The sequence below is a fragment of the Pseudorca crassidens genome, chromosome 7 (genome assembly GCF_039906515.1).
Source record: "Pseudorca crassidens isolate mPseCra1 chromosome 7, mPseCra1.hap1, whole genome shotgun sequence".
NCBI classification, from domain to species: domain Eukaryota; kingdom Metazoa; phylum Chordata; class Mammalia; order Artiodactyla; family Delphinidae; genus Pseudorca; species Pseudorca crassidens.
Window position 1 is genome coordinate 17,350,165 of NC_090302.1, and position 15,722 is coordinate 17,365,886.

General features: G+C 45.9%; 1 protein-coding gene across 4 annotated transcripts in view; it reads left to right on the forward strand.

Moving 5' to 3' along the window:
• ASTN2 (astrotactin 2) overlaps positions 1 to 15,722 on the forward strand; it is a 911,537-nt gene that overhangs the window by 321,325 nt on the left and 574,490 nt on the right. For all 4 annotated transcript variants that reach the window (XM_067743527.1, XM_067743524.1, XM_067743522.1 and 1 more), the window contains one exon: positions 7,712 to 7,819. In XM_067743527.1, the coding sequence (XP_067599628.1) occupies positions 7,712 to 7,819 (108 nt within the window). The remainder of the gene's footprint in view (positions 1 to 7,711; positions 7,820 to 15,722) is intronic.

Sequence of the window (15,722 nt, forward strand, 5' to 3'; positions counted from 1 at the left end):
AACCCGCGTCCCCTGCATCGGCAGGCGGACTCTCAACCACTGCGCCACCAGGGAAGCCCGCCACCACTTTTTTGAGCGGTCCCCTATAAATGGGCCTCTAGGTCATATATTTTTTTTCCTGAAATTATAAACAATCATGTTTAATTATATTTTACCATAAAGATATTTTTTAACCATAAAGATCAATTTAAAGAAATTCAACATGAATCCCAAGAATGCTGCAGAATCTTCTTCTCTGGCGACCAGACAAACCTGGATTTGAATCCAGGTCCTGCCACCTCCTGGCTTTGTGACTATGGACCAGGAGGGCCATGTCTCCCAGACTCTGTTTCCATGTTGGAGGAAGAGGAATATGTGTAGTCACCTCTGGGTGAAGTGCCTGGCCCTGTGCCTGGCCTATCGTGGTACCTGATGACAGGTGGCAGTTGTGGTCAGAGCATCTCCAAATGGTGGATGTGTGTGAACCTCTGTGGTTTAGCCCTAGAGCTCAGAGCAGTTATGAGCTGTGTGGTTTAGGGTGTGTTAAGTTTAGCCACTTTTGTCCTCTTCCCTTGACTGGTACCATTTGTATTCCCTGGACAGCTGGGGGTCAGATGGGTTTTGCATTCCCAAGCTATATATTTCTCTATCTGGCACAGTTCTGGGCAATCTAAAAATGCAGTATCGCTGTCACCAGCTCGAGGAAGACACGGAGTCTGAATAATTTAACATGTCACCACCATCCATCATGATACCAAGAGCACGGGAGATGGAGGTGGAGGAGTGGGTCAACTGGGGGCTGCAGAGCAGGTTTGTGGACAGGGCAGCCCAGTAAGAGAAAGTACATTTGCAGTGAGTTAATCCTCAGGCCCAGGATAGACTATACATCCTAACAATTGCTCCAGCCTTTTCCATAACATGGCTTTCAAGTTGTTCAGATGCCCTGATTTGCCCCAGAGCAAACCTGGGGTCAGGTCTCTCCTTGCCACAAAGTATCTGTGTCATCTTGGGGGAGTCTCTGTAAACTTCTGAATGTCTCAGTTTACTTATCAGCAGAATTGAGGTAATTCCCATGTAGAGGGCTCGGCGTCATGCCTGGAATATTTTAACTGCTTCCTCACCAGGAAGGAAACTCCAGAACGTAGGAAGTTTAGTCTGTTTTATTCACTGCTTTATCCTCCCTCAGTGCCCAGAAACAATGTTTTGATACAGAGTGGGCATTTGTTCAATAATCGTTGAATGAATGAATGAAAAAATGAGTGTTGTGGTTATTTGAGGTGACTACTGGGTCCGGGACAGACTGACTGGCCACCTTCTGTGACCTCAAACACTGGATCAGGACGCCTTGAGCCTGGACGCTTTCAACAGGGCTCTGTGATGTCTCCACTTTGCTCTCACAGTTCCCCATTATACAGGGTTTTTTTGGGGGATATGCGGGCCTCTTACTGTTGTGGCCTCTCCCGTTGCGGAGCACAGGCTCCAGACGCGCAGGCTTAGCGGCCATGGCTCACGGGCCCAGACGCTCCGCCGCATGTGGGATCTTCCTGGACCGGGGCACGAACCCGTGTCCCCCGCATCGGCAGGTGGACTCTCAACCACTGCGCCACCAGGGAAGCCCCCATTATACAGTTTTATCATGAGTCTTGTGAGGTTGCAAAGCAAACAGAGGGTCTCTCTCTCTTTTTTTTAAACATTTTATTTATTGAGGTAAAATTCACAAAACATAAAATTAACGATTATCTATTTAAAAGTGTGTAATTCATTGCCATTTAATACATTCACAAGATGTGCAACCATCACATGTCTGTTCCAAGACATTTCCAGTACATCAAGAGGAAACCCCGTACTCGTTAGCAATCACTCCCTATTCTTCTCTTCCCTCTGCACAGCCCTGGCAATCACTATGTCTTACTTATTTCAGATGTTTTCTATAAATAGAACCATGTAACATATGACTTTTTATGTCTGGCTTCTTTCACTTAGCAGAATGTTTTCCTCAGATCCAAAGTGCTGTTTGCAAGGTCCATCCATGTTGTAACAGGTGTCCAGCATTCATTTCTATGGCTGGATAATATTCCATTGTGTGAATATACCCCATTTTGTGTATCTGTTCATCAGCTGATGGACATGTGTCTTTCCGCTTTTGGCTATTGTGAGCAGTGCTGCTATGAATATTCATGTACCAGTATTTATTTGAATAGCCTGTCCAGTTCTTTTGGATATGCCTAGGGGCAGAATTCCTGGGTCATGTGTAAGTTTGTGTTTAACTTCTTGAGGAACCAACTGTCAAACTGTCTTCCACACTTTCTGCACCATTTTGCATTCCCACCAGCAATGTATGAGTGTTCCAGTTTCTCTACATCCTTTCCAACACCTGTTATTTTCTCATTATTTTGATTGTGGCCAACCTAGTGCCTAAGAAGTGGTATCTATCTCATTATGGCTTTGATCTGCATTGCCCTAATGACTAAGGGGGGTTCTGAATCAGACAAAATCCAGGTTCAAACTGGGGGGCTCTGCGACTTATAATTTGTGTGATCTTAGATAAGCAGTATTGAGGTTCCGAAGGTTGGTTTGCCCCTCAGTGAAGCTGGGGTCATTCTTACCTCTCAGACCCCATGTGAAGTGTGGATGGGATATTGTGTGTAAGGTGTCCAGAGCGGTGCTTATCCCACTATGGTATGTGCTTTGCCCATCTTCTTCATGCTCCATCCCAGACCACTCAGGACCAGAAGGAACAGAGGCCTGTGGAACAAGGGCAAAGGAGCTGCTGCTTCCTCTCCTTTCCTCTTGCCAGCCTCTGCCATTCTCACTTTCTCTCGGCCCCTAAATAGAAATACTTGAGCAGCCCTGTATAATTAATGGCTGTACTTTAGTTCACTGTATCACCAATTTCATATTAAAATGCTAGCAGAGGGGGCCCTTTTCCATTTGTCTGAATCATCTCCAAGTCAGTCTGGAATTGGCCTGTGGCCCCTGCAGGTTCTATGGATACTCAGAGGTTGTTCGCCTTGGGTGGCTGTCACCTCCCTACAATGTCACAGAAGGCAGGGAGTCGCCACTCCCACTCAGTGGCATTTCCATTTCTTCTCCTAAACCCAGGCAAGCACTGAATGAACGAGGAGTGTGCCTTCACTCTCACTTCTCTGATGTTTGTGCTGTTTACATACACCGCATCGTTTTCCTCGTAGTGACCATGTGAGCTGAGAGTTACTGCCCTCTTTTTAAAGATGAATTCAGACAGTTGGGGGGCCTTGCCCAAGCCCACACAGCTAATAAGTGGGACCACGGTTAGAACGCATATCTGACTCCAGTAGCCTGATTTCTTGTACAGAAGTGCATGACCTTTCATGACTCATGGATTAAACCAATCTAAAAACCTACTAGCCTTTAAGTGCCTGAGGGCAGAGACAATGCTATTGTCTTTTAATGGAATCTTAACTACACTATTTTTCATCCAAATCACATTAAAAAATTTCAGCACCTTAGTGGGGCCCATGGCTCATTCATCTCTCCAGATTCTGGTCCTTAATTATACTCAGGAAATGTCTCATATAAGTGCCTTCAGAACTGTGCTCTCTGATATGATAGGCAATTGAAATGTGGCTAGTCTGTGCTGAGATGTGCTGTGAGCATAAAATATGCACTGGATTTTGAAAACTTGTGAAAAATGTATTAAATATTTCAGTAATAATAATTTTATGTTAATTGCAAGCTAGATGAGAATATTTTGACTATATTGGTTGAATCCAATATATTCTGAAAATTAATTTTATCTGTTTATTTTTTACCTTTTTAATGTGGCTAGTAACATTTAAAATTGCATCTGTGGCTTGCATTATATTTTGGGATTGATGTAGAGGGAGCCTCTCTGAACCTCAATTTCAACTCTGAACATGGTACCTTGGTACTTACAGGAGGGACGTGAGGGCCAGAGTTGTGGGAATGGAGGTGGGACCTGGAGAAGCCAGGGGCTTGGTCTTGGGGTATGGGAACATGTGGAATGCTGGAGGCATCCCTAGGATCTAGCTGAGTGTGATGAGACTTCCTATCTATAGTACAATTGCTGAGGTTCCAGGGAGGAGCGGTGAAGAGTGAAAAACGTGCCCTGGTGCTGGGGGCCAGTGCCGGACTTGCTGATCCTCAGAGGTCATGATCATCAAGCTTTTGCTACCGCTCTACCTCTGCTCTCACGCACACACACACACGTGCACACGCACACACACACACACACTTTTCCTGGTTATCGTAGCCATGAGGCAGGCTTTGCAGGCAGACCTGATTTCAATCCCAGCTCCCTCACTCAGCACCTCTCATCACCTCTCTCTGAGGCACGGCTTATTCATCTGCGAAGCAAGGTTCACAATGCCTTCCTTACAAGGATGGCTGTGGGCATTAAATGAAGTCTTTGCTCATATGTTATTGTACGTCAGCCTCGGGACTAAGGGGATAGAGTGCAGCCACTGTCTGGATTTGAACTGTGGGTTTATAGCTTATGAGCTGTGTGACCCCGGGCAGGTTACTGACTCTCCTTGTGCCTTCATTTCCTCATCTGTTAAAAGGGGAAGGGAAGTATTAACCTGCTTCTTAGGGTTACTGTAAGGATTAAACAAGGCAATGCAAGCAAAGGGTTTAGAACCATGCCTGGCAGAGGGACAGTGCTATGGGAGGCTTAGCTTTTCTTATTATATTCGAATTGCCTGGTGACTTTGCCATCCCCTCACTCCCCCTCACCCCCTGCCACAGCTAGACTGTCCCAGTAGGGAAAGACTCCTGTCTGAATTCTGTCTTCCACATTCACCATAATAGGCCATTTGTTTGGGAAAGGAAGGAAGATGAGAAAGAGGAGGAGAGGAAGGAAGGAAGGGAGGGTTTCGCTGGAATGTTTAAAAGTACTGCAGTAGCAGTAAAGGGCATGGAGTAGACTCCTGACAGGCAGATCCCTGCCTTTTCCTCTGCCGCCCAAACACAGCAGGAAGTATGACAGATGCTTCCTGTATTTGAGACAGCTATTTCATCACATGCCTTCATTTTCCCCTTGGCCAGAAATTATGTGTAGATGAACAAAAGTCCCTCCCTCCCTCCCTCCCTCCCTTCCTTCCTTCCTTCCTTTTTCTGTAACAGTAAAATATTTTAATGGAAATTTTAAAAGCCTACTGGTCTCTAAGACCTCTGCTCTTCCACTGCTTCCAGAATCTCCACGGGGCGTCCGCCAACTCCATTTCAAAGGAGAGCCTTTAAATGCAGAATTGCATCCGGTAGAATCTGGAGTCTCCTGCCCTCTCCAGGTCCAGCTTTTAGTTGCTGGGGATTGGGGAGATGAGCACCAAGGGACAGGGAGAGATAGTGGCTGAAGACACATTTGGGAACAGTGATCAGGTATTGTTGTCCCTTGTCCTCTCCTGTTCATTACAACACACTGTCTCCAGGAAGCAGGAGGCCAAGTATTCATCTTTTCCATTTTACAGAGCATTAAACTGAGAAACAGTGTCATAACGGTTAAAAATTTGAGCTTGGCCGTCGGACACCCTTGGGTACCAAGTCTGACTTCACTCATTGTTCACAAATCACCTTCCTTTCTGAACATTGGTTGCTTCGTCTGTAAAGTTGGCATCATGATACCTCCCTCCCACGAGGACTGAGAGTTTGGAATGAGGTGATGTATGCAAAGCTCATAACACAGCACTTGACACCTTGATGCTTAAAGGACAGTCTTCTTTCCCCAAGGTTCCCTCTTGAGTTGTTTGCAGGGAAAGCAGTTTACATACTGGAGAGCCCAGATTTGGAGCTGGACAGTGTAGCCCTGAGTCATAACTCTCCTACTCATCAGTTGTGTGACTTTTGGCAAGTAACTTTGCCTATGTGTGTCTTTATATTGTCTTGTATGTTAATTACGCCTTCCTTACGAGTATATCACAATGAGGATTGTATGTAACAATGTATAGACATCTTCTAGATACATAGTAGCTTGCTACATGTGTTGCTGGAATGAACGAATGTGTAATAACTGTTATAGAAAGCATGTCTAAGAGTGGGATTTTTGTGGACCGAACATCATTTCAGATGCCCCACCAGAGGAAATGACAAAGTAAATCCTTTCACAACTTGAACAACATTTTCCTCTAACGTATATTTTTCTTTTCTTCAGGTGGAATTTTTGGAATAGGTAATAGGTTTGCACAGTGCCTGATGCAAACGATACAAAACATTTACAGGGAGAAGTAGTCCTCCTCCAGCGCCATCCTTCAGCCACTTAACGTCTCCACCCAGGACAACCATGTTTACCAGATCCTTGAGTCTCCTCCCAGATATAGTCTGTTGGTGTAGGTGTCTGAAGCTCTATTCACTAAACAGTCTCCTAAACCAAACTCCCTCTTGTTTCCCACCCCAGCATGCTGTGAGGCTCTCCCACCACCATTTATTCTCTAGGGTAAAGAGTCCACCAGTCCTTTAAGCCCTCTCTTTCCACATCCTGGACTAAAAAGAAATAAATAAATAGAGCACAGAGAAAATAAAAATTACCCATATTTCTCCCTGAAGAATTAACCGTTATTAGTAATTTGGTATATTTCTTCCTAGCCTTTTTTCCTTTATCGGTTTTGTAATCAACCATTCCTAGCGTATGAATACATCGTCTTTTTCCCCCTCCACGTTCCTCTGAGTTTCTCTCTGAAGCATCCCTTGCACTCATCTCTTCCTCTCCATCCTCACCACCCCTGGCCTCACCTAGACCCCCATCTCCTCTTACCTGGTGATCGCTGAGACTCCTGGCTGTGCTCCCTCCCTGGCACCCATTCTGAGGTCTGTGAGCCACCGTCATGTCCCTCCTGGCATGCACAGCTGCTGAACTGATTCTCTTGCTTCAGAACCTTCCGTGACATCCAAAATGAAGCCCGCAGTCCTCAGTGTGGTACTTCCCCTGGGTGGCTGCCACAGATCCTTCCCAGTCAGCACCCGCACTCCCCCTCCCCAGGGATATCTTCAGCTCTTACCTCTCCTCCCAACTCCATCTTCTACCACTGAAGCGCCCCATCCATCCTTCCAACCCTGACCTAAAATCTCCCTTCCTCCATAAAGCCTTCCCGGTCCTCCGTGTTGGGATGGATTGCTCTCTTCCATATTCCCCGTGTCTCATTGTGTGGGAAACATGGCCATGAGTTAGATTAAAGGCTCCTTAGGATCCCATTTGTCCCCATGACTAGCTTACGATCCCCTGGCTGGCAAGGACCGGGTGGTATCTATCTTTGCTTGTCCTGTGTCTGGCTCTGGGCCTGGCATAGAGGAAGCACTTGACTGAAACGTGTGTGTGAAATTAAGTCACCTGGAATGTTTTCTCAGAGGTAGGTTCATCATTCTAAGCAACAATGTACCTATCAATTATCTGGTACCCACCCCGGACCAGGTATTTAAGTATCATATCTCCTTTAATCTTCAAAGCAACCCCACAAGGTTAACAGCTTTTCCCCTGTTTTAGAAAGAAAGAACCCAGGACTCAGAAAGGTGAGGCATCTCCTCAAGGTCACACAGCCCCAAGGCTGCCAAGCCATGGTTAGAACCCAGGTCCGAGTCATGGCAGAGCCTGAACGCCTTCTATAAATCATGCCGACTCCTGGGCCACTTGGGATTTACAGAAAGGAGTCTGAGGATGGGGTTGCTCATCTTCAGGATGGATGAGGGATTGAACAGGCTTCTGGAGGCCTGTGATGACTGATGGATTGTGATTTTTGCACAGGGGGAATCAGCTTTGGGAGAACCAAGGGGACGTCGGGTTCAGAGGCAGACGATGAAACGCAGTTGACATTCTACACGGAGCAGTACCGAAGCCGTCGCCGCAGCAAAGGTAACAGAGTCCTTGAGAAGGTTCCAGAACCAGGGTTTGGAGGAAAATCTGGGAAGCAGCTTTTGTGCTTCAAAACAAACCCTAAATCTTCTTCAGCCTGGTCCCTACCTAGTTAACACTGAACTTGGAGTCTGATACCCTGAATACCCAGTCTCTGTCTGCTTTCTGTCTTACCCCATTCCTCAAAGGATTTAAGTTTATGCAGTTTTTAAAAAATCCATCACAATAGAGAATCGGATTGAAAGGAAAATCGGAGTAAGGAAAATAATTCAAATTCAGCTTAGATGTATGCACGGTAATCCGTGCCATGCTGTGTTGTGTAGTTCTTAGAAGGAGCTGACAGCTTAACTCAGAGATTCTTAGCAACCAAAGTGCAAAAGGCCACATACAGCTGTAGAATGCACAGGGTCTACGGGATAAAACTAGCATTTGCTCAGGAAATTCTATTTCCCTGACACAGAGACCAGGCAGAGAGTTCTCCAGCTGGTTCCAATAAACAGGACTCTGGGAGGGCTTCCTGGAAGTCGAAGCTAGACAATGACCTGGGCCCAAACTTGGCTTTGTCACTGTTCATCCACAGAACAGAAGCAGTAATCCTAACATTCCCATGTTTAAGATGGGGTAGCAATACCTCCCTCTCAGGGCAATGGTGGGGTTAGATGGAAACATGAGCATCTCCTGTTTTTTTTTTGTTTATTAGTTTTCTTAAATTAATTAATTTATTTTTAAAAATATTTGTATTGGGGTATAATTGATTTACAGTGTTGTTAGTTTCACGTGTACAGCAAAGTGAATCTGTTATACAAATACATATATCCACTCTTGTTTAGATTTTTTCCCATATAGACCATTACAGAGTATTGAGTAGAGTTCCCTGTGCTGTACAATAGATAACTAGTAAGGACCTACTGCAGAGCATCTCCCGTTTAACTACAACTCCCGGCAACAATTTTTCCCTTTCTCCACGGCCACCATCCTAATGTCTGTCCCCTGCATCCTTTGCTTAAAAACTGTTACAGTTACCTTCTCAATATTCTCACCTACTGTTTCCAACCCATTTTCAACCCTGCAGCCAGAGTGATCATTTTAATAATGTAACTAGGGATCATGTTGCTTCTTCTGTGCTTAGAAGCTTTAATCTGTCCTTTTGCATTTGGGAGAGAATGTGAAGTTCTTGCCACACCTACGATCCCCTGAGTGGTCTGGCCCTGCACATCTCTCCAGGGCTCTGTCTGCTCTGCTACCCAGCACTCTTCTCCAGCACTTCTCCATCTGTCCCACCAGAAACTTCACAAACATTCTCTCCCAGAACACTTCCCCCGCCCTCTCGGACTCACTCCTACTCACTCTGACATCTCCATTTAAATGGCGTGTCTTAGCTGAGCCATCCTACATACAATTTCCCTGTCTCATTCTACACCAGCTCCTGTGCTGTTCCCTCTGCAGACTTTCACCCCTGGAATTTTACATTTACCGATACGTTCTCTGGGCAATGTTTGTACCCTCCACTGAACTGGAAGTTCACGAGAACAGGTACCTCCATTGTCACTTGTATCCAGCTTTCCATCCCTGCATCAAACACAGGGATGGGTCCATATTTTTGGTTCAACTGTAGGTTCATATATTTGAACAAATGAAGGATTAATGAATGAATGAAATAAATTCCTATTCCAGTGTCCGGATTATTACGAGCGCTCAGGGTGAATGGTGGTTTTCCATCTGGCCCTCCTTGTTTTCTCTCACTCCATTCCCAGTTACTGGGGGAAAAAAAAAAAAGGTCTCCTCTCCTTTCCCCTTCTCTTTTCCGCTCCTGGTGAGTAGAACTAAGGCCTCAGGCCTGCCCATTCTTCCACCTCAAGCCGCCGGGGAAGGATGTGCCTGGTAGTTGGAGGAGGGCCTGAGTACTGATGTCGAAAGCCGGTTCTGCCTGGGTTCTTCAAGCACGGTTGGAGCAAGTGCAACCTGAAGGGATGTAACAAGTCGGGGAGGTTCTCTGGCAGATGCGCCCAAGGCTGATGGTAGAGAGAGGACATGAAGTGGGAGGAGAAAAGAGGCAGCTCACAGGTGTTCCCTCCCTAGGTCCCTCTCTTTAGCCTGTCCCGTGAGAGACATAGAAGTGGCACTGGATTCAGCCAGTCCTGGCTGTGAATTCTGACGTCACCTCGCCTGCTTTGTGTGGCCATGGGGCTTTTCACCTCTGGGTCCTTCTCTCTGGATAAAATCGAGCTCTTGATATCTACCTCGCAGAGCCAGTGAGTCTAGAGATGGAAGGTTATGGGACTCCCCCAGAGGTGCTCAAAAATTTTTGTTCTTTCCTCCTGAAACTCCCCTTCCCTTGAAAACAGTCTGCGCCCCAAAGTAAATCAGCTAACATCTCAATTTTGGCAATAGGGTCTACTGGAAAAGAGATTTATGATATAGTCTGAAAATCAACCCTTTCTTCCCTGAGCCTCAGGTTCTTTGTCAGGGAAATGGGACTGTTATTCCAAGGTGTCTGCTATGGCCAGGCAGAACCCCATCACAAAGCAAAGAACTGTAGTCATCAATATGGTGAGTGGGTGGAGAGGAAGAAAGACAAAGGGACCGAGAAACAGAGACTGAGAGACATGTGCGTCTGGTGGGATTTCCCTAATCAGAAATCAGCAACCTTTCTCTGTAGATGGTTAATCAGTAAACATTTTCAGCTTTGCAGACCTTACAGTCACGATTGGAACTACTCAACTCTGCCATCTTACCTTGAAAGCTGACACAGACAGCACATAAAGGAATGAACATAATGTGTCCTAATCAAACTTTATTTCCAAAAGCAGATGCTGGTTCAGATTTCACCAGTGGCTCACAGTTTGATGACCCCTACCCTAAACCATGCATATCATACAGGTCACCTGTAGGACTGATCCAGGAAGCAGGAGTGAAATCTCACAGTGCTTCGTGAAATGAATCTGATCTCAGGGCATACGTGGTCTTGCTGCTGAAAGGAGTTTTTTTGTGAAGCAAAGAGTTTTATGTTTGGGCAAGTGAATACCCATCTACTCCATCATTTGTTTGGGGTGTGCCAATTCTGATGGTATTTGACAGAACTAACTGTTGAGGTAGCTGGATATGGTAGGTTCCCACTTGGCAGAATTCCACCTTTATTAACTAGAGATGACACCGCACACCAACAGAAGACTCTGGACTCATAGTCCGGAGATGTGGAGTGAAGTCTGTAGTCCCACCACCAACACACTCAGAGAGCCTTGGCGAGCGTGTGCCCTCTTGGGGCCTCAGTTTTCCTATCTGTGAAACAGGATATTTACATGTCATGTCATCAAGTCTGAAGCTCATTTTAATCTAACCTACATTTAGGGAATGATGCTGGGCAGTGTGGGAAACAGGGCCCGGGCCCCCAGCCTCAAGGTGGTTATAACCTCCTTGCGGGGGGAATGCGGCTCACACAGAGAAGCGATGCTGATCAGGATAAGCTCATGTATGACTGAAGGTCCAGATGAGAACTGCAGATGGCGTGTCCAGCCACAGGCACAGGGCTGAGCAGGAGACAGAGCAGTACAGCTGCTGCTGATTCCAGCAGTGCAAGCACCCAGCATCAACCTCCCAGCCCAGCTCTGCGCGGGTGGCTGTGTGGCCTTGGGCGAGTCTCTCTCACTCTCTGGACCTCTGTTGGTTGCTCAGCCAGCTCTGGAAACTCAGGTTATCTGATTCCCAATCCCATGCACTTTCCTCTAATCTTTGCTGATTAGTTCCCCAGCAAAGAGAACCAGGGCATGAATGCCCCCTGATTTTGCTTATTTTTTTTTTGTTTTAGTTTCTTGTTTTAATGTGATGGTTCTTAAGCTGAGATTTTCTGTAGTAATAAGAACTCTTGAATTTAAGCAAAACTTTGTGTGAAAAAAAAGAATTTTTTCATTAATGAATGAATGAAATAAATTCCTATTCCAGTGTCCGGATTATTACGAGTGCTCAGGGTGAATGGTGGTTTTCCATCTGGCCCTCCTTGTTTTCTCTCACTCCATTCCCAGTTACTGGGGGGGGAAAAAAAAAAGGTCTAAAAAATAAAAAATTCTTTTTTTTTCCTTTTGATTCTCCCCCGCCAACACACACACATACACACGCACATGCACACACGCACACACACACAGTTTAATCATGTTTTAGAGGAAGTGGACAGGTGAGGGAAAGTTCAAGCCATATCTGCAGAAAAGGAGGCCTTTCGGGATTGAGGGAAGGAGACTGTTCTGAAATTTAATCTGAGAATGCCTGGATGGAGCAGAGACTCCAGGAAATGGGGATGGAGTGGGGTGAAAGCTGAACGTCAACAGTACCTGCCATGTATGAGGGCAGAGGTACAAGGTGTTCTGAGGGTGGGGATGGGAGAGATCCCAGAAGCTAGGTAGAGCCCAAGGCTATAGCTTTGGGAGTAATGGCAGATGGGCTGGCAGTAATGGCAGCAGGAGCCATGCCTTGACCATTGGGGCACCCATCCCATTCTTTATCCAACATTTCTCATCAAGCCACAGCATTTCTTTCAGCCTTAAAGATAATCCATCCAGTTGTCCATTTTATGCACACACAAAACAACAAGGCTCAGAGAAGGGAAGCATTTTTCCCAAGGTTAAAGTGTCATCTCTTCAAATGACAAAGCAAATGGGGCAAAAGGTTAACAATAGGTGAATCTGGGCAAAGGATGCATGGCTCTTCTCTGTACTCTTCTTATCCTTACAGCTTTTCCATAAATTTGAGATTATTTCCAGACTAAAACAGTAGGTAAACAGTAGTCCTTCTACGTTGATTACAGGTTTTGAAATCAGCACCCAGCGGTCCAAATCCTTGCTCTGCTGTTTCCTAGCTGCATGACCTAGGGCAAGCACTTTCCTTCTCTGAGCCTCAGTTTCCCCTGGGTAAAGAAGGATAAGCCTAGTGTTAATCCTTTCTACTCTTCCTTAGGCTTGTTGCAGGGAGTAAAGGAGGGAATGTATGCAAAGGACATGCTTAGTGGAGCGTGCCTGCCATGTGATCACTGTTCACTAAATGGTAACCAGTTAAGGACAGCAAATCAGTGTCTGGGCCAGGCATGACTCCATGGCCTTTTTCCAATGTGCTGCTCTGCAAATTGGTCTTGCTTCTAGGGGAAAAAAAAAAAAAAAAATGGCATTTTAGGTAAGAACATAAACTTAGTGGGCCCGTCCTCTTGGGGACATTGTGCTATGGTTTTCATCTTTGCCATCTTGTCGCTTGGTGAGGTCAGCCTCTTTCACGGGAATTCTTATAGAATTCCAAATAATACCATGGGAAGGGATTATTTTACCTCTGTTTTACAACTAAGGAAACTGGGACTTAGGTCACTTACCTGAGACTACCATGAGGTAAGGGGAGCTGAGATTTGGACTTAAGCTCTTTGGTTTCAAAATCTGGCCAGACCATTATATGACTGAGATAATATATGTGCAGTGCATACCACAGTACCTGCATAAGATATATACTAAAGAGACAGGAGGGAGGTACCCATGTCTTGCTGGTACAAAAGCCTGATAAGATCCCTGAGAATGTCCTGGTGCAAACTCTGTAACCCTTCAGAGAGCATCGGCCCTGGAGGAGCTGGGAGTGGGAACAGGGACGGTCGCAACTAGCTCAGACACTGAGAAGTTAGTTCAGTGTAGAGGGGAAAAGGCAGCATCCACGGGGACCAACCCTCCCAGGGTCCTGGTCTTTGGTCAGGGAGGAAAACATATGACAAAGAGATCTTCCAGTGCTGTGCTGGTGCCAACTCATACCAGTTGTGAGAGCCAGTTTTGTTCATCGTTTCCAACTCCGCTGTGAGTGATGTCACAATAGTAGCTTATAAGCAACCATGCTAGAAGTATTTACACCGTGCAAATTAACAAAAATGCAATGGATGCTTCCCTTTCCTCCTCAGAGCCCATTGTTAAATATTTACTAGCACACCACTGAGAAGAACAGTCAGTAAGAAGTAAGAATTAAGCTACAAACCAGAGTGCAAGGGCTTTTTTCTAGAAATAGAGCAATCCAGAATCTTTCCCAGAGGACAATGCACTGGGCCTGGGACAAAGCAAACTACTAAGTTCAAGGCTTTGGACAGAGGATCTCTTTTCAGAAACAGAAGACAAGGTCAGCTGGGGAGGCTGGATATTTAGGGCCTGTGTAGGAGGTTGGAAACTCTGGTGTTACCCGCTTGAAGGAACGATGAGTCATAGAATCTGGGTCAGGTCAGAGCCAGCAGTGGATCAGGTGTCCTCAGCTGTGTGGTAAGAGGGGCTGTCAGAGACTAGCCAGTTCTCTGACCTCATTGAACCTCAGAATCACTTGGAAAACTTAAAAAAAAAAAAAAAAAAAAAAAAAGCAAAGAAAACAACCCAATTCCAAATACTTATCTCAGACCCATTATATGGCAATGTCTGGCCAAGGGGTCTGGTATAAAATTCTTTTCAGGTTCTAATTTTCAACCAGAGTTGAGATAAACCACTCTACAGTTCCCTTTACATATCAGCTAACAGTACATCCCTGTTCTTATTCTGGCATTGGCTCCCACCGAGTGTATCCCCCTTTCCCAAGCCAGGAACTCGACTCCCAGTTCTAAGAGGGATAACAACTTAGAGCAGCCATTTATTGCCACTTTTGTGCCAGATCTATTGCATATTCGCCCGTCATCCTGTGTGATCTATTACTGTCCTTGTCTCTGTGTGCAAAAGAATGAAGCTAAAACATGGCAGAGTAACTTCCGCAAGGTCATAGAATCAGTAAGTTGCAGGATTGAGTCTAGAACCCCATTCCAGTTGTTTCCAAAATCTATTGTCACCATACCCCAGCATCAGCCCCTTAGAAGAATCTTACAGGGTTTTTTTTGGTTTTTTTTTTTAATTATTTATTTTTGGCTGTGTTGGGTCTTCGTTTCTGTGCGAGGGCTTTCTCTAGTTGTGGCGAGCGGGGGCCGCTCTTCATCGCAGTGCGCGCAGGCTTTTCACTGTCGTGGCCTCGCTTGTTGCGGGGCACAGGCTCCAGACGCGCAGGCTCAGTAGTCATGGCTCACGGGCCTAGTTGCTCCGCGGCATGTGGGATCCTCCCAGACGGGGGCTCGAACCCGTGTACCCTGCATTGGCAGGCAGACTCTCAACCACTGCGCCACCAGGGAAGCCCGAATCTTACAGGTTTTAACTTCTTCCCTCTTATCATAACTCTTGCCCTGGTCATTAGCTATTTGTTATCTGTAGTAGGTAGATACCTTCCTCCAGAATGTTCCAGCAGCTCCTGAAGGCTTTATAGAGAGATTCTAGTTTCTCTCATGAAGAAATGAGACTGGGAGTTTGGATTTCTCTTACTGAAGGAACAGTAAAATGCAGAAAACTAGGTTTGATCTACGCCTCCATTTGGCCCCATTTAATGAGACGTTAGTGAAGAGAAAATTACGTATTCAGAAATTGTTATAGACTCAAAAACTCCTGTCTGATGTCTCTCTTCTCTCTCTTCCCTCAAACCTCAGAGGAAATAGACATTGGTTTTGTTGTTGTTGTTTTTCTCTCTTAAAGGTCCCTCCCAGACTACCTGTCCCCAACCCACAAACATCAAGCGGTCTTGGCAGACAAGGGTTCCCTGAATGCAGTGAGAGAGTCAAACAACTTCAAAAGCTCCCTCCCCAAGCTCGTGATGGTCCCTGAAATATTGCTTAAATTGTTCTTTCTCCTCCTCCTTAGCGATGCCAACCAGCTCGGCACCTGACAGCCCGGCATCCAGGGGAGGGAGAGGGCTGTCAGGAATCAAATGGGAGACCAAAGGCAATAAAGCAAACATGTCGTTTTTAGTTGCTTACACTAGCGAGAAGGAATAATCAGTCTCTCTCGCTTTCTTGTTTTTCAACTAGGCTCAGCAGGATTCCCTCACCCCCACCCCT